The following is a 23,922-nucleotide window of genomic DNA, read 5'->3' on the forward strand; positions in this document are numbered from 1 at the left end:
TTAACTTTAATTGGAGATGGTCTTGCATGAATCTGGATCCCTGATGAGCTTTAGTCACTCAGCAACATATTAAGCACTGGCCTATATGCCACATTCCTGGAGACAATAAGCTGTACAACCTGAGTCACTTTGATCAGAGACAGATAATGACACATTGCCATCCCCTTGCCCACTAAGCGCCTTACCTATTTTTAACAAATATTTAGCAAATCATCTGTGGATCCAAATCTTTTAAATAAAATTATAATAATATGGAATAAACAGAACGTTTTTAGTCATTGAGGGGTCTGTAATGAGGCCACACCAATATAAGAATACATGTAGGAGAATTAGAATGTAAAGACCAGGAGAATTTTTTTAACTACACAAAGCTATGAGGTAATGGATGCAAAGTAAAATGGTGCTTGTTATTGAAGCACCAGCTATTTAAAAATTTAATAATAATTACCTAAATCATTGAAGGGAAAGGGATCAAATGTAAATGAAATCAGCATACATTTGGGATTAGATTTATTGCTAAGGTTGGGATAAGTACTACCATGAACTGGTTACATAGAAATATTGTAAGGTTGAGGGGGTAGAATGATGCATTTACCCACTGTGTCCTTGCTCGAGTTGGGCCAGCTGATATTAGTTTGCAGAAGACGAAAGTTTAATTTTCTCTTAAAATCTAAAGCCAAGAAGTAGTAGCATTGTGGCATGTTGGAACTCCAGTATGCCCATAGAGTACCCTTCTGATTTATGTTATTGCAGAGAGATACGGAAGAAAGTCTAGATAACATCACCAACAGGTAAAAAAAAATCAAGACAGACAGACATTCTGAGGCAATTTGAACTCCAGCAACGAGAGTTATACAGTCACTTTGGCACAAGGAAGCAATTTGGCCCAGAGAATCCACATCATGTAAGTGTGTGGAGATATTAGATTCATGTTTATGGGAAAACAAGGAAAATAATTTCCTAGAAAAATAATTGAAAGCATGAATAATAAAGCAGTTAAGTACTTTTTGAAGCTGCCACATGCTGATTCTGGTTTAACGATTCGACCAATTCCCTCAGTTTTTTCTTTAATTCTCTACTTGTTTTTTTGTAGAAATACAGGTCCTTCTCCAGTTGTTGAATTTTTGATTCATGTGCCTTAATGCCATCTGCAAGTCCATCACTAGTTCTGTCTGTAAAAGAGAATCATTATTTTATTTTCTAATTATATTTATGTCCTCACAAAATGTACATGATACATGATAACAGCCTGCTTTACATGAAACCTTTCATGTAATAAAACATAAGTGCTTCAAAAACATGTTGAAAATAATTTTTGACAATGGGTCATATAAAAATACACAAGGACAAATTATTGCCTTTGGTTTTAAGGATTATCTTAAATAAGGAGAAAACTGTTGACTGAGAAAGTTCATGAGCCAGACAGTGGAGTACAACTCCCAAATGTGGAGTAATTAAAACTGGGGATTTGTATGAAGGCTTACTTGGAGGAATATAATCAGAGGAGGGCTATAGGATTGACTAAGAATGGGGAGAAGCATGTATATAGTGCCATTTAAAACTTTGGTTGAGTCTTTCAAATTGAATTGCTGCTGGGCCAGGAATCAATGTTAGTAACCAGAGGCTTAACTGACTAAGTATATGTTAAGATACTGGCAAAATATTGTTTGAACTCAAGGTTATGGAATCTGGGCAATGGAAGACCAGCCAGAAGAGCAACATAATTCTCAAGCCTAGGTTTAACAAAAACATGAGTGAGAGTTTCACCAGCAGTTGAGACAGAGATGGAGTTGGACAATGTAATTGGCTTGGTGAGAAAAGTACTAGTCAAGGAAAGTGCAATCCACCTGGTCAGGCATGATAAGGGAGGAATAGGCAAGGTTGCAGATAAGTTGAAAAGAATGAGGAAGGATAGTTTACTATAGTTACAATTGTATGGGAATTGAGGGGGCAAAAAGGGGAACATAAGATAGCTTTGGCAAATAGAGTTAAGGACAATCCAAAGAAATTCTGCAAGTACATAAATGATAAAAATGTAACTAGGGAAAGAATAGGGTCCCTTAAAGATCAATGTGACCATTTGTATATGGAACCACAGCAGATGGGTGAGATACTAAACAAATATTTCGTGTCAGTATTTACTATGGAGAAGGACATGGAAGCTAGGATCTTGGGGAAATAAATAGTGACGTCTTGACAACACCTCATATTGGAAGTCATAAAACTCCAAAAGTAGATAAATCTCCAACACCTGATCAGGTGTTTCCCAGAACTTTGTGGGAAGTTAACAAAGAGATTGCAGGACTCCTTGCTGAGGTATTTGTATCATCAACAATCACGGATGAGGTGTCAGAAGACTGGAGATTGGCTAATGTGGTTCTATTATGTTAAAAAAGCTGGAAAGAAAAGCCAAGGGATAATAGATTAAGGAGCCTTATGGCAGTGGTGGGTAAGTTGTTGGATGGGATTCTGAGGGTTAGGATTTACATGCATTTAGAAAGGCAAGGTCTGATTAAGGTTAGTCTACATAGCTTTGTGTTGGGGAAATTGTGTCTCATGAATTTGATTGAGTTTTTTGAAGAGGTGACAAAGAGGACTGATGTAGGCGGAGCGGTAGACTTTGTTTATATAGACTTCAGCAAAACGTTCAACAGGTTCCACATTGTAGACTGTTAATAAGGTTAGATCACATGGGATCCAGGGAAACTAGTCAATTGGATACAAAATTGATTTGAAGGTAAGAACAGAGGGTGGTGGTAGATGGTTGAGTTTTGGACAATAGGCCTGTGACACAAGGATCAGTACTGGGTCCACTGTTTTTCATCATTTATATTAATGATTTGGGTATGAATATAGGAGGCATGGTTAGTAAGTTTGCAGATGACAAATGAACAGTGAAGATTATCTCAAAGTATAGTGGACCTTGATCAGATGGGCCAATAAACCAAGGAGTGACAGATGAAGTTTAATTTAGAGAAATGTGAGGTGTTGCATTTTAGTAAGGCAAACCAGGGCAGGACTTGTACAGTTAATTGTCGGGCCCTGGGGAATGTTGCCGGTCAAGGAGACCTAGGAGTGCAGGTACATAGTTTCTTGAAAGTGGAGTAATGGGTAGATAAGATGGTGAAGAAAGCATTTCACATGCTTGCCTTCGTTGGTCGGAATATTGAGTATAGGAATTGGAAGTAATATTGCGGTTGTCCAGGACATTGGCGAGGCAACTTTTAGAATACTGTGCATAATGCTGGTCATCCTTCTATTGGATTTTATTAAACTTGAGCGGGTCCAGACAAGGGTGTTGCAGGGACTGGAGAGTTTGAGTTGTAGGAAGAGGCTGAATAGGCTGTGACTTTTGTCCCAGGGAGGCTGAGAGGTGACCCTGTAGTGGTCTATAAATTCAGAAGGGGCAAAAGTAGGGTGGATAGCCCACGTCTTTTTTCCCAGGGTAGGAGAGCCCAAAACTAGAGCACATAGTTTAAGGTGAGAGGGAACAATTTAAAAGGGACCAGAGGGGTAGCTTTCTCATACAGGTGGTGATGCTTGTATGGAACGAACTGACAGAGAAAGTGGAAGAGGGAGGTATAATTGCAACATTCAAAAAGCATCTAGATGGATATATGAACTGGAAGTGTTTAGAGGGATATGGGCCTAATGACAAATGGGACTAGGTCAGATTGGGATGTGTGGTCATTGCGGGCGAGTTGTGCCAAAGGGTCTGTTTCCATGCTGTCCAACACTATGACTTTGATACGGGCTGTTTTAATGCTATGGTAGGGTGAAAATGTGTTTCCAATGATTCAAATATAAAGTTACAGGTAAGTGGGTACAAATTTGGGATGTGGCAGTACATTCAAGGACTTTGGGCAAGTACAGAACATTGTTATGTAGCTTTCCAGAACTGAGTGGTCAAAGCTAGGTTTTTTGAGAAATGGAATAATGACAGTGGAATGGTCAGTAAGTGGAAGAGTACTGAGGAATTGGAACCATTAACACCACCTAACCTAAGAGTCATGAACTGAAGGTAAATGGTCAGGAGTTTGGTGGAAATAGAATTGAGGTAGTAGGAGGTTTCTCATTATTCATTTGTGAGAGGTGGGTATTGCTGGCTGGCCAGCAATTATTGCCTATCTCTAGTTGCCCTTGAGAAGGTGGTGGCCAGCTGCCTTCCTGAACTGCCAAAGTCTACCTGTTGTGGGTTGATCCACAATGCCATTAAGGAGGCAATTCCAGGATTTTGACCTAGGAACAGTGAAGGAACAATGATACATTTCCAAATCAGGATGGTGAGTGACTCGGATGGGAATTTACAGGTGGTAGTGTTTCCATGTACCTGTTACCCTTAACCTTCTAGATGCAAGTGGTTGTGGATTTGGAAGATGCTGTCTGAGGATCTTTGGTGAATTTCTGCATTGCATCTTGTAGATTGTACACACTGCTGCTACTGAGTGTTAGTGGTGGAGGAAGTGGATGCTTGTGGATATGTTGCCAATCAAGTGGGTTGTTTTGTCCTAGATGGTGTCAAGCTTCTTGAGTGCTGTTGGAGCTGCACCCATCCAGGCAACTGGCTAGTATTCCTTCACACTCCTTACTTGTGCCTTATAGATGATGGGCAGGCTTTAGGGAGTGAGGAGGCGAGGTACTTGCTGCAATATTCTTAGCTACTGACCTGCTCGTAGCCACTGTATTTATGTAGTGAGTCCTGTTGAGTTTCTGGTCAATGGTAAGCCCCCAGGATGCTGAAAGTGGGGGATACAGTGATGGTAACACCATTGAATGTCAAGTGATGGTGGTTAGATTGTCTTTTATTGGTAATGATCATAGCCTGACATTTGTGTTACTTGCCAAACCTAGATCCTGTCCGGATCTTGCTGATTTCATTGACAAGATGTGCTCAGAAGGAAAAGGGTGAAAGAAACTAGAGATAAAATGTGAGATTAGGATAATGACAAAGACAAACACGATAAGTGATAATAGAATGCAATTTGTTCACCGTTTTTGACAAATTATTTTGGTTTCTTTTTGGATACAATTAATGCTAACCATGCTGGGTGTTGTAAGTTTACAAATTCCAGACTTGAATGACTTTCACACTTGGCTGTATTATATACTGCGGCAAGTTCCCCATATTTATTCCTTTGATCATGTTTTAAGTCATCAACCCTATGTTATGGCTATGTCAAATTTTGTTTCAAAGTGCATTCAAAGTGCTACAATCATGATATGTGATTCTTGTTCAAGCTTGAAATAGATTGTAACCAATTAAAGAGTCAATAAACAATGTACTTAATAATATTGGGTCTTTGAAGATTCTTGTGGACATAGCTCCTCTGAATATTTAACAGTACATGTAACCACCAAATCCACAACATCTCATGTTTTCTCCCTATCTCATTGTGAATTAGCTAATTTCAGATGAGTGGGAGGCTAAAATTTGTTTCACTGACTTTGGCTGCAGTTGAAAATATCAGCAATATTCTGAGTACTAATTGATATCAAATAGTCTCTTTTCGAATATGTTTGTGCGAAAAATCCCTAGACATGGGCATGTAAAGGCAAAATCTGGTTTATAGAAAGCCAGGGACCTGTTAGTATTAAACCCTAAGACTCTGAAAGATGAAGAAAGAGGAAGATTAAAAATCAATATTAAAATATTCAAATAATAGCCGAAGAACTTAAGTATTTCTCTCGTTTAAGGGTCTGAAATTTCACTGACATGCTGCTCCGTTAGCAGAAGAGGTGAAAGTGTGCCTTGAATCTAGGGGGAGGAATCATTTGACATTTGATGCAAATGAAACACAACAGTACATAACAAGTTCATCTGTGAGCTGCTCGCTGGAATGCTGGAATGGCACATGCCCACACCAACAGTGAAGAAAAGGCTTGGGTAGGCCGGATAAATGAAATAAATTCCTTTTTGGCTTGAAGGCTTATTGATGTTTCTTTTTAGCTCCCCAATAACGTCAACACTTTTCCTCTTTTTTTTGAAAGGGCTCTTTTGATTGCCCATCATAAGTTCAACAAAAGCAAGATCTTTGGAATCTTTGGAAGCAAGATGGTACTGGATATGGTTGACTCCTTGCGAGCTCCAGCATGCAGATCTAAATTTCCTATTTCCGACTTCTGCAATCATTCTACACTCTTAAATTTAATATAATTACTAATAACTCTATTTTATCTAAACTCATAGGTGAGAAACTCCTCCGACCATCAAAGCCAGCTTACTGAATGAAGGCAGCAGACATGACCCACCAGACCACCCTGGAAGAAGGCTAGGCCAGCTGGAGGCAGCCTATGTGAGCCATAGGCTTGGAGCCTGCCAGAAAATGGAGGGACCCGAAAGACCTGCCCCAGGAAGGAGAACCACACAAAACACTCCCAACCTCATAAGACACCTACCTGGAAAGCAGCCCAAACACCACTATACAAAAATGTGACCTAACCTCAAGCAACAAATTGGCAGCAACTGAAACCAGGAGCTAACTGGACAAATCAGAACGCAAGCAGAAACTTACCTTCTCCAGGTAAGACTGAGACTACGCAGTGACTGGCGACTTCAATCAAGCCAATCTAAGGAAGATATTGCCAAATTACCACCAGAACATTACCTGCCCAACCAGGGGCCTGAACATTTTAGACCACTGCTACACCTCTGTGAAGGATGCCTACCGCTCCATTCCCCTTTTATTTCGGGAACTCTGACCACAATATCGTGCTTCTTCTCCCGGCTTACAGGCAAAAGCTCAAGAAGGAGATCCCCTTCCAGACACACGTCCAGTGGTGGGCGGAGGAGGAAAGGGTCAACTCTGGTGCTGTCTGAAATTGGCTGATTGGGCCATGTTCAAACAGTCCGCAGGGACCTTGGACGTGTACACCACCATCATCACAGACTTTATGAGCAAGTGTGTGTGGAGGACTGCATACCGAGGAAGTCAATCCACATGTTCCCCAACAGGAAACCCTGGATGAATCAGGACATACAGAACCTGCTAAAAATCAGGCGTGAGGCCTTCAGATCTGGAGACCCACTCAAATATAAGGAATTCAAGTATGGCCTTCGCAGAGTCATTAAGGCAGCAAGGACAAATACCGAAATGAACTAGAAACCCTGACAGATATCCGGCGACTATGGCAAGGACTGAATGATATGACAAGTTCGAAAAAGAGATAATGCAAGATAGCAGACGATGACATATCCCTCCCAGATCGTCTCAACACCTTCTATGCTTACTTTGAGCAGAATTTCTGTCGAGAGGTAACACCTATTCCGACAAGTCCTGATGAACCTATCCCAACAGTCACTGCATCAGAGGTCAGATCAGTTTTCCTTCGTGTGAATCCAAAGAAAGCAATGGGACCAGACGGAGTACCATGCTGTACACTCAGAGCATGCGCAGATCAACTGGCAGAGGTCTTCTTGGATATCTTCAACCTCTCCCTGAAGCAAGCCACTGTCCCTGCCTATTTCAAGAAGGCCAACATCATCCCTGTACCTAAGAAGGCTCATGCAGCATGTCTCAGTGACTACCGCCTCATGGCCCTAACTCTGTGGTTATGAATTCTTTGAAAGGTTGGTCATGGCATTAATCAACTCCAGCCTCCCCACTACTCTTGACCCACTCCAATTTGCCTATCGGACCAACAGATCCGCATCAGATGCCATATCACTTGCCCTTCACTCCTCCCGAGAACATCTTGACACCAAGAACAGCTAGGTAAGAATCCTACTCATTGACTACAGTTCAGCCTTCAACAGTATTATCCCCTCAAATCTGATTACTAAACTTAGTGATCTTGGACTAATCCCCACTCTCTGTAACTAGATCCTCAGTTTCCTGACCCACAGACGACCATCAGTCAAGATTGGGGACAATATTTCATCCTCACTAGCACTCAACACTGGAGCCCCCCAGGGGTGCGTACTCAGCCCCCAACTGTGCTCACTGTATACCCATGACTGCGTCGCCAAATACCAGACTAATGTCTTTTATAAGTTTGCTGATTACACCACCATAGACGGTTGAATGTCAGATGGCGACGACACAGACTACAGACGGGAGGTGGAAGACGTGGAAAAATGATGCACTGGTAACAACCTAGCTCTCAATGCCAGCAAAACCAAGGAACTCATTATTGACTTTCGGTGGGATGTTACTCATGGCCCCCTACACATTAACAGCAAGGAGGTGGAACGAGTGGAGAGTGTAAAGCTCCTGGGAGTGGTCACCCACAACAAGCTTTCTTGGACTCTTCATGTGGATGCACTGGTTACAAAGGCCTAACAACATCTCTTCTGAGGAAATTTGGCATGACGGCAAAGACTCTTGCCAACTTTTATAGATGTGCCATCGAGAGCATTCTGCCTGGATATATCACTACCAGGTATGGCAACTATACCATTCAAGATCGGAGACGGTTACAGAGAGTAGTGAACTCGGCCCGGACAATCACAAAGGCCAACCTCTCATCTATAGAATCTATCCACCAGGCCCACTGTCAAGGAAAGGCTGCCAGCATTCTCAAAGATCCATCCCACCCTGGCAATGTTTTTCTACAACCTCTACCATCGGGGAGAAGGTACAGAAGCCTGAACACACGCACCAGCTGGTTTCATAACAGTTTCTACCCTACTGTTGTTAGAATATTGAATGGACTCACAAACTCTTAACATTCGCCTGTACCTGTGTTTTTGGTTTTGCTGCTGTTTACCTGTTATTTAGTATCCCTGCTACTTAACTATATGGTCTGCCTGTATTACTCGCAAGACAAAGCTTTTCACTGTGCCTTGGTACATGTGACAATAAATTCAATTTAGAAAGCCCAGTAATTCCTGACAAATTGGTTGTAGGGGACAAAATGAGGTAGGCAGCATCTCAGTTATGCATCTCCCATATCAACTTCAGTTTGCTTATGAAATTCAATCCCATCAAGTTATCTAGTAATTGAATGTTCCACAGTCAGTGCTGCCATACTGAGAAGGCACAGAAGAGTTTATCCAACCTCCCAAAACCATGGACAAATTTTTCACTGTGCCTCAGTACATGTGACAGTAAATTCAATCCAATTCAATGACCTTCACCCCCCAGAAAGATTAGAGCAGCACCTACATGGGAACACTTATCACCTCAATATTCGATGTGAAGTCATACACCAGCTTAACCATATACTTCTGTTTCTTCACTGTCACTTGATAAACATCCTGGAATTTGGTCACTAACAACATTATAGCAGTACCTTTATCACAAGATCTTTATTAATTCAAGTTTCTTTGAAGAAAAAATCAGTTAAATTGTGAAGCCAATGGATTGTCATTCTGTGTTTTGTTGATAAGAAAAGCTAATGCTGATAGGTTATAATTGCAAAGCATATTCTAATCTCTCACATCTGGAGATGGAGAAGCACATGAGAAAGAAAGAGAAGACAGAGAGTCAGAACGTGGAGAAAAACACTTAAGATGCAGAGAAAGACTGAAATTGTTTTTCTCATCATTCTAAAATTATTTTGCAAGAAAATGACTTCTAAATTCAAACAAAGCCTCTATTTAGTAAACAGCTAAGAAGGGAAGATAATGGGGTTGGGGAACAGAAAAAAAGGTTGAAGGAGCCGCTGACCTCTCTATACTGAATTCTTTATTTGCGTGAGAGGTTAAGGGTGAAGGATATGTCAGGGCAGAAAGGGGGAGGGGATAGTAGGTTGATGGGTTGAGCACATAGCTCAGTGGAATAAAAAGAATCTGATGGGGATGAAGAGGTTGGTAGAAAGGGAAAGAGTGGAGAAAACACAAATGATTGTAGAAGGGGAAGGGATGGGAACAGAAGCAAATTTACCTGCACAGCCTCCACTCCAAATGAAACTTACAGTCACTAGAGGTACCATTCCCTCCTACACCACTTCCCACTTGAAATAAAGAAAAGGACAAGACCACCAAAATTGAAGATGAAGAAGAGAAATAACAGAGTTAAGGATAAAAAAAGTAAAAAGAAAATCTAAAGCTGAGACAGTGCAAGTGACATTTGGATGAGTATATGAATAGGAAGGGTTTGAAGGGATATGGGCCAGGTGCTGGCAGGTGGGACTAGATTGGGTTGGGATATCTGGTCGGCATGGACGGGTTGGATCGAAGAGTCTGTTTCCATGCTGTACATCTCTATGACTCTAAGTGGCATTCATCAAAGATAGTAGAGGCAGGTAAGAGAGAGACCTTGGGCTGATTCCTATTATTTTTCTTGGCTAACTCTGAGCTTATTTGCACTTTGTTTTGTTGTGAGACCTAGTAAGTTTTGTCACCCTATCTTACCAAATGCAATGCCATAATTACCTACACTGTACTATGGCATCTTTCATGTCCAATTTTCACTCATCTTACCATGCATCTTTCCCACAACTCGCCGCTCAGTAAATATTCGCCCAAAGACTGACATTTTTGGTGCATCCATTGCAGAAGGATGCTGTGCACCTATATGAGCACTTACATTCTAAAGTTGCCCTGACCTGTTCAAGGACAGAATCAGAACATGGTGGAGAATGGGAAGATGGTACTGTGTTTCCCCAACAGAGACCAGGAGGCCCTGGAGGATGGGGCAATGCAAAGGAGAAGAGTCTTTTCCCTGAGTACTGGCAAAGGAGTTTATGCCACCAGTCCCTAACCCCCTGGTCCAAGATCATCAACCAGGTCAATGTCAGCACCAGCATTTGCAGGAATGGCTAGCAATACAGAAAGGTTAGTGATTTACTCCCTTTACCAGACCTCTCTCTGTTTCTTCACACCTATTCTATTTCTGCTATTGCTCTCACCTCTCACCAAGGCTCATGCTCTGTCATTCTCACATTGATGACAAAACCTTTCCTCACTCACTCTCGTTTACTCCTAACCTCCCACACAATAAACTTACATACCCTCTGTGCTGTCTCCTCATAAATTGCACACTGGCCCAAAAGTCATGACACAAACTGTAATCTCATTCAATTCTGCTGCTTTTGCTTATTACATCGCAAGACCTCCTTTGACAGGACAGAGAGAGGCGGTACAGATGGATGGATTCTTGACATTTGACAGGGAGAGCATCCTGGCATTTAGAGGAAAAGAGTGGTGCCACTTGTGACAGGGATGCAGAAACATCCATGTCCTACCAAATGAGTAAGTACTAATCTTCATTCAACTGCAATTTCACATTAACTGTGCTGTCACTCTCAGTCACTGCATATCACTTCTAATCACTGGCCATGACAACTTCTCTCTCTTGCCTTGCAGGCTCTGCTAGCTTGTCCTCAAGCTCTAAAGAGACACCCTTGGTTCCCCCAGAAGCTCTGTCTTCAACCTCTGAGGACGAAGGGGATGGAGGTCTCAGAAGAAGCATCAGTAAGGCTGACTCCTGCATTTCTCCCCCCAACCCCAGCCCAGATATCGACACCCCAGTGAGAAACATAAACACATGTGCGTAAACATCTCACCGTGACAGCTCTGTAGCTGGCCAAAGATAAAAGGGCAAAGTGGCTGGCACTCAGAGGGCTATGGAAAACCAGCCATTGGCTGAGCCGCATGCTGAAGAGGAGCCCGTGGTTTACATATTGAGGGACTCCATCCAAATCCACAGGGAGGAGTGGCAGCAGACAGGCAGAATGGGCTGCAATTGCTCTCATGGTTCAAAAGCTGCAGCAATGCAGCAAATCCTGTGACTATCTGATTGCCTCCCCAGGGCAGGTTGGCAGTTGCCATGGAGGCAACCAGGTCCAACACATTCTGGCAATACTGGAAAGAATCACAAACCTGCATTCCATCAAACACATGCTGGTCCTCAGGACCAAAGGCTCGGGACAGTGGGAGTTTGGTATCCACCCCAATCCAGGTGCCCTGTCCTCACAAGGCTCTTCTGCACTTTCCATGCAAGACACTGCAGAGGTGACCTGACTCTCCACCACCACCATGCCTGCCTCCCTCTGACCCTTCGAAGTTCAAGCTGAGAAGGGTCAACTTGACTCTGGCAAGAACCATGGCATCTCAGACACAAGTGTTTGCTGAGTCTCCTGTTCAAACCAATGGGCTCCAGAGTGGAACTGCAGAACCAGGGACAACACTAAGATATAATGAGAGTAAAAGAAAGAGGAAAGCCCATTGAGGGCACTTTGGTGGCATGATGAAAAAGACTATTACTTTCAGCATAAACGTTCTTGGCGTTAACTCTCATTTGCTTGTAAGTCTTACTGTGTACATGCAAGGTTTGTGAAGGTTTGTAGCTCAGCTTGAGGTTTAGGGTGTAGGTTTGTTCGCTGAGCTGTAGGTTTGATATCCAGACGTTTCATTACCTGGCTAGGTAACATCATCAGTGGCGATCTCCAAGTGAAGTGAAGCTGTTGTCTCCTGCTTTCTATTTATATTTCTCTCCTGGATGGGGTTCCTGGTAATGTCATTTCCTGTTCGTTTTCTGAGGGGTTGATAGATGGCATCAGATCTATGTGTTTATTTATGGCGTTATGGTTGGAGTGCCAGGCCTCTAGGAATTCTCTGGCATGTCTTTGCTTAGCCTGTCCCAGGAATAATGTGTTGTCTCAGTCGAAATGGTGTTCTTTTCATCCGTGTGTAGGGCTACGAGGGAGAGGGGGTCTTGCCTTTTTGTGGCTAGCTGGTGTTTGTGTATCCTAGTGGCTAACTTTCTTCCTGTTTGTCCTACGTAGTGTTTGTGGCAGTCCTTGCATGGAATTTTGTAGATGATGTTGGTTTTGTCCATGGGTGGTACTGGGTCTTTTAAGTTTGTTAGTTTTTGTTTGAGTGTTGGTGGGTTTGTGTGCTACTAGGATTCTAAGGGGTCTTAGTATTCTGGCTGTCATTTCTGAAACTTCTTTGATGTATGGTAAGGTGGTTAGGATTTTTGGCTGTGTTTGGTCTGCTTGTCATGGTTTGTTCTTGAGGAATCTGCGCACTGTATTTTTTGAGTGTACATTCTTCTTGAATACGTTGTATAGGTGGTTCTCCTCTGTTTTCCAAAGTTCGTCTGTGCTGCAGTATGTGGTGGCTAGTTGGAATAGTGTTCTGATACAGCTTTGTTTGTGTGTGTTAGGATGGTTGCTGATGTAGTCAAGTATTTGGTCAGTGTTTGTCGGTTTTCTGTATACGCAGGCTGTAGTTCTCTGTTGTCCTTTCTTTCGACTGTGACCTCCAGGAATGCGAGTTTGTTGTTGGTTTCTTCCTCCTTGGTGAACTTTATGCCTGTGAGGGTGTTGTTGATGATGTTAAATGTCTCTTCTATCTGGTTTCATTTTGTGATGACAAAGGTGGCATCTACGTAGCGGACCCAGATTTTTGGTTTGATGGTTGGTAGGGCTGTTTGTTCTAGTCTTCGGATTACTGCTTCTGCTATGAATCCTGATAGCGGAGATCCCATGGGTGTGCCGTTGGTTTGTTTGTAGACGATGTTGTTGAAAGTGAAGTGGCTGGTGAGGCACAGGTCCACGAGCTTCACGATGTTTTTATTGGTAATGTGATTGATGGTGGTTGGGGTGTGTGTGATGGTCTCTTCTAAAAGTGTGGTAAGTGTTTCCTTTGCTAGGTCGATGTTGATGGAGGTGAACAGTGCTGTTATGTCGAATGAGATCATTGCTTCGTTTTCCTCTATTTTGGTGTTTTTGATGATTTTTAGGAATTCCTGGGTGGAGTGGATGGAGTGCTGTGACTCTTCTACTAGGTATTTCAATCTTGCATGTAGTGCTTTGGCCAGTCTGTAAGTTGGTGTTCCGGGTAGTGAGACTATAGATCTGCGGGGGGCTCCTGGTTTATGGATTTTTGGTAGTCTGTAGAATCGTGCGGTGTTGGTCCCGTCGGGTTTCATTTTCTGGAATTCCGTCTTGTTTAATTGTCCAGAATTGTGTAATTTTCTTAGGAGATATGTAGGGAGGAGAAAGTGAGGTCTGCAGATGCTGGAGATCAGAGCTGAAAATATGTTGCTGGAAAAGCGCAGCAGGTCAGGCAGCATCCAAGGAACAGGAAATTTGACGTTTCGGGCATAAGCCCTTCATCAGGAAATATTAGGAGATATGTAATTTTGTTTCCTAATTGTGGGGTCGGGTCTAGCGCCACTTGTTGGTAGGTGTTGGTGTCTGCGAGTAGTGCATTGGCTTTCTTTATGTAGTCCCTTCTGTTCAGGATGACTGTGAGCCGACCTTTGTCTGCAGGTAATATAACGATGTTTTTTGAGGTTTTCTAGGGCTTTCTTTTCTTGTGTGTTCAGTTTGTTTCCTTCCCTCTTTCAGCTCAGAGTAGGTGCAACTGTCTGTCTGATCGTTTGTTGTGTTTCTTCCGTGAGATTGTTGTCCTTCAATGTGGTTTCTACCCTCTCTTCCTCGTAGCCCTACACACAGATGAAAAAAACCATTTCAACTGGGACAACACATCTATCCTGGGACAGGCTAAGCAAAGACATGCCAGAGAATTCCTAGAGGCCTGGCACTCCAACCACAATGCCATAAACAAACACATAGATTTAGATGCCATCTATCAACCCCTCAGAAAACAAACAGGAAATGACATCACCACAAACCCCAGGAACCCCATCCAGGAGAAAGGTATAAATAGAAAGCAGGAGACAACAGCTTCGCTTCACTTGGAGGTCGCCACTGATGATGTTATCTAGTCAGGTAATGAAACGTTTGGATATCAAACTTACAGCTCAGCGAGCAAACCTACACCTCACTGTGTATATGCCAAATGCAATTTCATAACATTTGACAGGATTTCATTGTGACAGATGAATCCCCATGGATGGAAGTCTGCACGGACACTCAACTGCACCATCAAGAAGGATTGAAGGAAGTGTACACATGGTATTGGGTCATGAAGACACATTTATCCCTCCTCATTTAACAACCCTAATGTTCAGCTTGCTTTGTGCACAAAGGTGCAGATGTCAAACAGTTGTCCAGCAATGTCTGTGCTGGCTAGGTTCAATATATAGAGAGGAACCATGCTAGACGATGTGCAAGGAGTAAGCAGCATGTGTGCCACACATTGCATGGGCCTGGTGACTTATGCTCTTTCCCTTTAAAAGCCCTGAGATCTTTGTTTACAGCAGCCCCTCTGTCACAGGCTGAGTCACTTAAGTCACCTACTCTGATTTCACCTATTTTTGTGTCCATTGTGCACTTTTGATTTCCAGCATGATGAAAGGTGACAGTGCACACTCCTCTGGTAGTTAGTAGCTCATCCTGTTAAACCCATAGGCTTCAAACTTCCCCAAGCCTCTATCAGTGCGTGCAGTTGCTCATTTTTCCTGCCATACCTGACAAACAAAGTGATTGTGCCGGTGTAGTCATTCACTGACTCCCTATGTTGAAGTTGGGATGGTCCTGATCATGGACAACGCTCGTCATTCCATACTTTATCATATTCCATTCTTGCAATCCTGCTGTCCACCCCTTCCCTACACTTCTGTGTCCCTGCCCAGACCCTGCAACACCAGAAATGAAGTATAACTGACCAAGTTAGTCCCACTGCAATGGCTGCAATTGCATCCCTCCTACTATCCCTCTCAATTTCTGTGGACAGACCTGACTGTGGTCCTGACTATGAACGGGCCTTTGACATGACTGAACAGGACCTGGGCAAGACATGTCCAACTCCTGATAGTTGCAATTTTATTGCCCTGACCACATTAGCTCTATGCCCCCAGACCTACTGCTACAGAACTAACAACTAACTCACTCCTTGGACAGAAGAGACACAGACTTCTTAACTCAACACACCAACCACACACCTCACTGTGGCCAATTCTCTCAAATGGTATCAGATTGATTGATTCATTCATTGCCATGTGTACTAACGTACAGTGAAAAGCTTTGTTTATGAACAGTACAGGCAGATCATAGTAAGCAAGGATGTACAGATCAGAGGTTGTAAAAAAAAAGTAGACAGGGCTTAAACTTACACTGCACAGAACGAGTGCTGGGTGAGATCAACGTTAGCAAGATCAGCATTATTTGAGGCTAGAGAGTCCATTCATCAGTCTAATAACAGCCAGGAAAAAGTTGTTCCTGAACCTTATGGTGCATGTGTTTAGGCTATGTATCTTCTAAGCGAAAGTGAGGACTGCAGATGCTGGAGATTAGAGTCAAGATTAGAGTGGTGCTGGAAAAGCACAGCAGGTCAGACAGCATCTGAGGAGCAGAAAAATCGATGTTTCGAGCAGCAGCCCTTCATCAGGAGTGATGATGATGACGGGCTCCTGCCCAAACATCGATTTCTTGCTCCTCAGATGCTCACTGACCTGCTGCACTCTTCCAGCAGCACTCTAATCTTCTGTATCTTCTGCCTGATGGAAGAGGTTGTCAGAGATCACTACTGGGATGCAATGGGTCTTTGGCAGCCTTTCTGCAGGAGCAAACCATGTAGATGGAGTCCATGGATGGAAGATTGGCTTCCACGATGGTCTACGCTGCATACACTATCTTCTGAAGTTTCTTAACGGGATACAGCAGTTGCCACACCAGGCTGCCTCTGAATGACAGGTGCCTCCAGAGTCTTCAATGTTTTCTACTTACCTAAAACTTTTAGACATGACTGCCTGCTTGTTCTACATGTGGTCTATCTGCCATGCAAGATGCTGGTGGATAGAGTAGGTATGAGATTGACATAGACACAGTTACTTACAAGAAGATGTCTGCCTCTGACTGAGATTTGCAAGTCAAGTCTGTGATAGACCGGTGAGCCTGACGTTGGTGGTGGGCAAGTTGTTGGAGGAAATCCTGAGGGACAGGATGTACATGTATTAGGAAATGCAAGGACTAATATGGGATAATCAGCATAGCTTTGTGAGTGGGAAATCATGTCTCACAAACTTGATTGAGCTTTTGGAAGTAGTAACAAAAAGGATTGATGAGTGCAGAGCAAGAGACATGATCTATATGGACTTTAGTAAGGCTTTCGACAAGGTTCACCATGGGAGACTGATTAGCAAGGTTAGATCTCATGGAATACAGGGAGAACTAGCCATTTGAATACAGAACTGGCTCCAAGGTAGAAGACAGAGATTGGTGGTGGAGGGTTGTTTTTCAGACTGGAGGCCTGTGACCTCCAGTGGAGTGCCACAAGGATTGGCACTGGGTCCACTACTTTTCGTCATTTATATAAATGATTTGGATGTAAGCATTAGAGGTATAGTTAGTAAATTTGCAGATGACACCAAAATTGGAAGTGTAGTGGACAGTGAAAAAGATGATCTCAGATTACAATGTGATCTTGATCAGATGGGCCAATGGACTAAGGAGTGGCAGATGGAGTTAATTTAGATAAATGTGAGCTTCTGCGTTTTGGGAAAGCAAATCTTATCAGGACTTATACACTTAATGGTAAGGTCCTGGGGAGTGTTGCTGAACAAAGAGACCTTGGAGTGCAGGTTCATTGCTCCTTGAAAGTAAAGTCACAGGTAGATAAGATAGTGAAGAAGGTGTTTGGTATGCTTTCCTTTATTGGTCAAAGTATTGAGTACAGGAGTTGGGAGGTCATGTTGCAACTGTACAGGACATTGGTTAGGCCACTTTTGGGATATTGCTTGCAATTCTGATCTCCTTTTTATTGAAAGGACATTGAAAGGGTTCAGAAAAGGTTAACGAGGATGTTGCCAGGGTTGGAAGATTTGAGTTATAGGGAGAGGTTGAATAGACTGGGGCTGTTTTCCCTGGAGCGGGAGGCTGAGGGGTGATCTTATACAGGTTTATAAAATCATAAGGGGCATAGATAGGACATAGAGATCAAGTCTATTCCCTGGGGTGGGGGTGTCCACAACTAGAGGGCATAGGTTTAAGGTGAGAGGGGAAAGATATAAAAGAGACCTAAAGGGCAACATTTTCATGCAGAGGGAATGTATGGAATGAGCTGCCAGAGGAAGTGGTAGAGGCTAGTAAGATTGCAACATTTAAAAGGCATCTGGATGGATATATGAACTCGAAGGGTTTGGAGGGATATGGGCCGGGTGCTGGCAAGTGGGACTAGATTGGATTGGGATATCTGGTCGGCATGAACGAGTTGGACCGAAGGGTCTGTTTCCATGCTGTACATTTGTATCAATGTATGACTTTGTTAACTGGCATGGCGATGGAAGGCGGGAATGTTATGAGAATGCAGTTAAGTGCTAAATGAGGCAATACTAAGACAGCAACCGTGCATTCCTGAAATGCAGCCAGGTACGTCTGTGAGCTGAATGCCTGTCCCTTCCTTTCAACACAAGAATCCTTTTAATACAAGTTGCTGGTGCAATGTAAGTCTGTGCTTCTAGAACCTACTGCAGTGAACAGTAGAAGTGCAGGATGGTCATGTTAGGTTGGCAAACTCCAGATGTCAATGTCCATGGAGGAGCAGTGTGTGCACCTGGTGCCTGTTGACTGTGTCCTGAGATGGTGTTACACAGTTTTCAGCATGGAAATTGTTCAGAACAGACAGTCAGCTGAATCTGCCAAGTACCCACTTTGTTCTCCTTATCACGTTTGCCTGACATCCCGTTTGTTCTATGACTTTGGTAAGATGAAAATTGAATATTAATAAAGTGAGTTGTAGCATAACAAGGCACTTATCAAGTGTTAACACCTGCCAATTGACTTCTTCCCACTGTCTAGTGATAATCTCGCCACAATACTTGTGAAAAACATAAAAGGCACAACAAGATGATGTCAGAACCAAAATGGGCCTCACTATGGTTGTTGCATGAATCTTCCATAAATTGCACCATAATCTTCATTGCTCTGACCCTTATAAAGTTATGCCCATCATTTTTTAAATTGGGCTGGACATAATTGAAACAACAGTGATAATGAGTCTGAAGTTTGGGCTATTTAAGGAGCCTAGGATGTGGCATTCTAGCAGTTAATTAGCTGCTGTCACAGCTGTAAGGGATGCCATTTGGACAAGGTGTCAGCTCTTCAGTGCAAGCAGTGCCAATAAACGCAAAGTAATGTATAGTTAGTGTTATGTGTGCATTGTGTGTCTGTCTGTAGGATAGCCCACTCACCATTTGTAGTTGGAAAAGGCTCTTAGTTGGCCCCGAACTGTCAAAATTAGGCTCTGGGTTGGAGGGTCATCCTCCATCTTCTTCAGTGCTGGAAGAATTCTATGGTGACAAGAAGGTGTCAGCCCCACAACCTGCTGCCCTTCTTCAAACTTTTCAGCATCTCCCTGCCTCCCAGGCTTCTCCTGCAAACCCTATAAAATTCAGCCATGTTTGTATAATACCCCAGGGAATTGACTATATTGAATATAAGCATGCCTGGAAATGTGTCAACTCACAGCATAATTGTGTGCTGCCTGTTTACATCTCTGTAACTTATATTGTGAGCATAATGACAATATCTGCAAAGACCCAAATACCTTTAAAGTACTGTAAGACCAACTGCATCTTCTGTTCATGCTCCTTCTGTTGCATAGTTAGTCGTCTGTCTATCTCCATTGATAAACGTTCCACTGCAGATTCTAATTCATGGACTACATTCTCTTGTTCAGTTACCTTCACAGACATTTCTGCACACTGCACCTGCAAACTGCGTTCAGTCTCACGTAGGCTAACGACCTACCAAAGTTAAAATATTTAAAAAGTCAGCATGCACATTTTAAAAACTTATAGCAAATACTGACCAAGGAACAATGTCACCAAAGAACAAATACAACCTGCCTAAAATTTCAAAACTTCAAATATGTTTAATGGACAATTCCTGATTGCCAGAGGAATAATAGAAGTTTTGTACTTGCTATCATTACTTTCTAACTTCTTTTGTGGCCAAAGCATTTTGCTGTTTTGTCTTCTTGCACTACAATGAAAAAGTAAAGTTACATTATGGTCTCAGATCCATATTTTAGCCATCTCTTCAGGCATCCCACATTTAATAATTATTTTAACATGTACAGCAGAATGTTCGCTTTGTCCTTCTGAATCCTTCTGTCTAATTGAAATTTGCATCAGATATCCATGCTGTAGTCATTCATCATGATTTTACCCAGTAGGGCAATTAATGGTTATAGGTTGGGTTCACCATCCAACTATGGAGTGGCAGGCAAGCTCTTGACACTTGAGGCCATTCAGAGGCTTGTGCAGAGCAGCAGACTATAATACGAGAGAGGGTACTTCAAAAATGGAGGCGCACTCTGCAGCTTTTTAAAATTTATAATTTATAATTGGTTTTGCAGTAGGAGACTACTGTGAGGGGTGGACAGGACAGCCTCTACAGGGCTGTCTGTGGTTGCTACAACACTCAGCAATGCACAGTGTGGGCCTCAAAACCTGCCTGGAATGTTGGCCTAAACAAAAACAAAAAACTGTGGATGCTGAAAATCTGAAATAAAAACAGAAATAGTTGGAGGAACTCAGCAGGTCTGCCAACATCTGTGGAGACAAAACAGTCAATGTCTCGGCTTCAGTAACTCTTCTTCAGTTCTGTGCACTGGACCTGAAATGTTGACTCTGCTTTGTTTCCACAGATACTGCCAGATCTGCTGAGTTTTTTCAGCTATTTTATGTTTTCACTGGAGCATTGGCCTGCTAGCCTCATGCTGGGAGCTGGCTGCAGGCTACTCAATTAGCCTAGCTGCTTATGTGAAGCTGTAGGCACAGTTACTTTAAGCTGCTACCCGTCTCTGGTTCAGGCAGTAGCTAAAATCCAAAACGGCAGTAGTTATTATGAAATAGAGAAATAGAAAGTCATATACACCAGAATCTCAAACAGCAACAAAATGGTGACTTTGCTTTCCCTTAGGAAAGGAATTTGACTTGTTCACCTGGAGAACTCTCTACTCCTCTGTGAATACTGCCAAACGATGCTTAACATCCATCTGAAATATGTAAATAGTAGATGGGACCGCAGTTTAATAACCCATCTGCAAGACGACAAGTTGCACTTGCATACTAAATCACCATCTCCCTGCTGCTTATGAGTGCAGGATATATTTTGTCTTAATTGCTAGCAACTCAGTACTGTGCAATGTACTATAGGTATAATATAACCACCACTAGTTCAAAAGCTACCAAAATTTAATAAACCACATTTTTAGTTTGAAAAGATATGCCTTGTTAAAATGAAAGAATACATGTCAAGATTACACAATATTGGATTAGATTGATTCCGGTTTTTCATAAACCTACTTTAATTCACATTTTCATTAAAGTATGCAAATTATTACCAATTAAATGCTGTTTTCAATTTAACAAATCACATTACATACATAAAAAAATTATGGAATTGATGTAAGGAACGTATGGCTTTACCTTATTAAAGTATCTGCATAGAAGGACTCTTGTCTCAGCAGCCGATAAAGCACCCAGTCTAAACATTACATTTGCCTCATTTTGGTTAAGGCTACCATCTGAGGCCCTCAATGAATCTTGACGACAATTAATAGTTTCATTTTTGTATTCTATGGCAGCATCCAGAGCTTCAATGCCTTCCTCCAATTGGAAGAGTATTCGCTCTTCCTGAGAAATAAGACAGATGTAATTACTTGTTGAATTTGTCTCAATCCTGCTGGATTACCTTAGTTACTCTACCTGAAAGATGAGTGAGAACATTTTTGATAGTAACTTTCAAAAGGAACTGGATATGTACGTTAAAGAAACTGAAGTGTAATAAGCAAAGGAAGAGCAAGAGGATTAACTAGATGGTTCTTTCAAGGAGCAGACACATGTATGATTATCAAAATATATGATTTGGCAATAATTCTACCTTATCTTTAGTTCATCAATTCAATCCTTTATGCACTAAAATGTAATTTAGTTTTCATTTTTACTTTAAATTCATATACAAGTTTTACAAATGCATGCCATTTAAGGTTCTGTATAGGAAATATTTTCAACGTCTAATTTAATTTATTGAGAACTCTTACAATTTTGGGCCATTTAAAATTCATGACATTGAAGATGATGCAAAGCCAGGTTACTCAGCTACAATATTTTTTGCATCTTGCACTGACTGTAACAACAAAATAACTCTGAATACCGTGAAATTATAGGGCTCTACTTTGTGGATAGTTCATTTTAATGTTAGAGCAAGCATGTGGGGACATTCCTTCTCATAATACCAAATGCCTCTCATATTAAGCTGAGAAACTTCCAACAAAGTTCAATAGACATTCTGGATACTTCAAAAATATAGTTTTATCCTGACCTAAATTCACATTATAAACATGCTCACAATGTTTATAATAATGTATTTGAATTATTTAAATGATAATTGTGAACTTCATCTATTCTTCTCACAACATATTATATAGAAAAAATGCAACAAATAGTTTTTTAAATGGTCATATCAGTTTCAGAAACATAGAAAATGATGAGTGGGCTGTATGTTTAAGATTCTTTTTATGAATGCTGGGATTACAGTCTTGATGTGGGTTTTTTTGATGTGGAGTTTTCGTTTTGCTTTCATTTTGGCAATGGCTACCAATAAAGTAACAGCTCTCTGTAACTGATTGATGTTCAAAAAGAGGGTTAAAACTTTTTTCACATCAATCCTATTCAACATAAACTACAGTTGATTAGCAGAATAATCTATGCTCAGTGAAAAGAATGCATATGTACCAACGCAAGTGGTAATCAAATTGGAATGTCACCAATATGACTTCGTCAAGAAATGTCTTCATATAATCAGGTTGAGGTTTCTGGCCATTTTTGCTGTTTCCAGTAATTTTCTTCTCAGTATTAAGACTTTGACATACCATGTATCTATAATAACGGTTTTGCAGCTGTACATATTCCCTGTCAATCTTTTCATTCTAGATGCCAGTCCATTGATAACAAACAATGCATTTGTTAAATTGCTGTGCCATAAGTGTAAGCAATGTACAATTATATTTCTATTATTCATGCCAACATAGAAAGTTATAATGACAATAGAAAAATAGGGACAGAAAGAGGATTTTAAAATGAGGGCTAAATTATGCTGATTCCTTCTGTTCCAATTATTCCTGTACTCTAAAACTGCTTCATTTTAAAGATATACTTGAAAGAAAGAAATACACAGAGCTGAATTTTACCATAGATTAGCTAAGTGTCAATTTTGCAGAGTTTCATGGAATGTTTTTCTTCATTTGGTCTTGTGAGTTATCTTATGCAATTTTTGGCTACTCACTTTGTTAAGTATGAATCACACTTCATGTGCCACTTTTCCACTATCTTGTGTTCAGCAGTGGCAAAATGCTTACCAGGACCAGGGCCTTCTTGCTGCAAGAAGTTTAATGACCTTCTGTGCTCTACATTGGTAAGTGCCACCATCTCTCCTCTGCGACTGCACACTCACTTTAACAAACCATTGCACCAACTTCCCACCAAGATTAATGGCCTTTCACTTTCAATACTGAATGCAGCACCTTCCTTCAATGACTCCTTCAATGACTTTAACCCTTCCCCGAACTCCCAACCCTTCCTGCCTTCTGCACTTTCCACTCACTCACTTGAGACAACTCACCATCTTTTCTGACTGATTTCTGAAACAGGGAATGGGTGCTTGTCCCTGTGCTCAGGTTGGTACTTTGCCAATATTAAACTCCAAACATGGGGGGGAGACAGTTCACAGAATTCGCTCTAATTATCTTCCTGGTTGGGTGACAGTGATTTCTGGAACCAGACATGCTGACGCCAACTGCCATGCATTGGAACTTTGGAGTGTCTACACATGAATGCATTCACACAGCTCAAAGGGAACACTTTTAGATGGTTGTTGCTCACATAGTGTGTCCTGAGCAACGTTCTTTCTAAGCTGCGCAGCTGTTCCTGAGCTTAGCTGCTTCAACACTTTGCGTATGGTGTTTTGATTTATAGTTCTGCAACTTGCAGTGTTCAGACATGGAAGTTGACACAGAAGAATAAAATTAGAGAGAACACTGATCCGGAGATGTTGGGGAATGCTAGCCAAGATGGAAACTCTTATATAGGAAGACACCTGTGAATTGCAGTTGTCAGTTTC

General features: G+C 41.8%; 1 protein-coding gene across 1 annotated transcript in view; it reads right to left on the minus strand.

Moving 5' to 3' along the window:
- LOC132825920 (kinesin-like protein KIF27) overlaps positions 1 to 23,922 on the minus strand; it is a 114,438-nt gene that overhangs the window by 7,956 nt on the left and 82,560 nt on the right. Inside the window, exons 14-16 of the mRNA XM_060841556.1 lie at positions 21,231 to 21,437; positions 19,343 to 19,541; positions 1,005 to 1,172 (exon numbers count right to left, since the gene is read on the minus strand). Coding sequence (XP_060697539.1) covers positions 1,005 to 1,172; positions 19,343 to 19,541; positions 21,231 to 21,437 — 574 coding nt within the window. The remainder of the gene's footprint in view (positions 1 to 1,004; positions 1,173 to 19,342; positions 19,542 to 21,230; positions 21,438 to 23,922) is intronic.

Source organism: Hemiscyllium ocellatum, chromosome 2 (genome assembly GCF_020745735.1).
Source record: "Hemiscyllium ocellatum isolate sHemOce1 chromosome 2, sHemOce1.pat.X.cur, whole genome shotgun sequence".
Taxonomy (NCBI): domain Eukaryota; kingdom Metazoa; phylum Chordata; class Chondrichthyes; order Orectolobiformes; family Hemiscylliidae; genus Hemiscyllium; species Hemiscyllium ocellatum.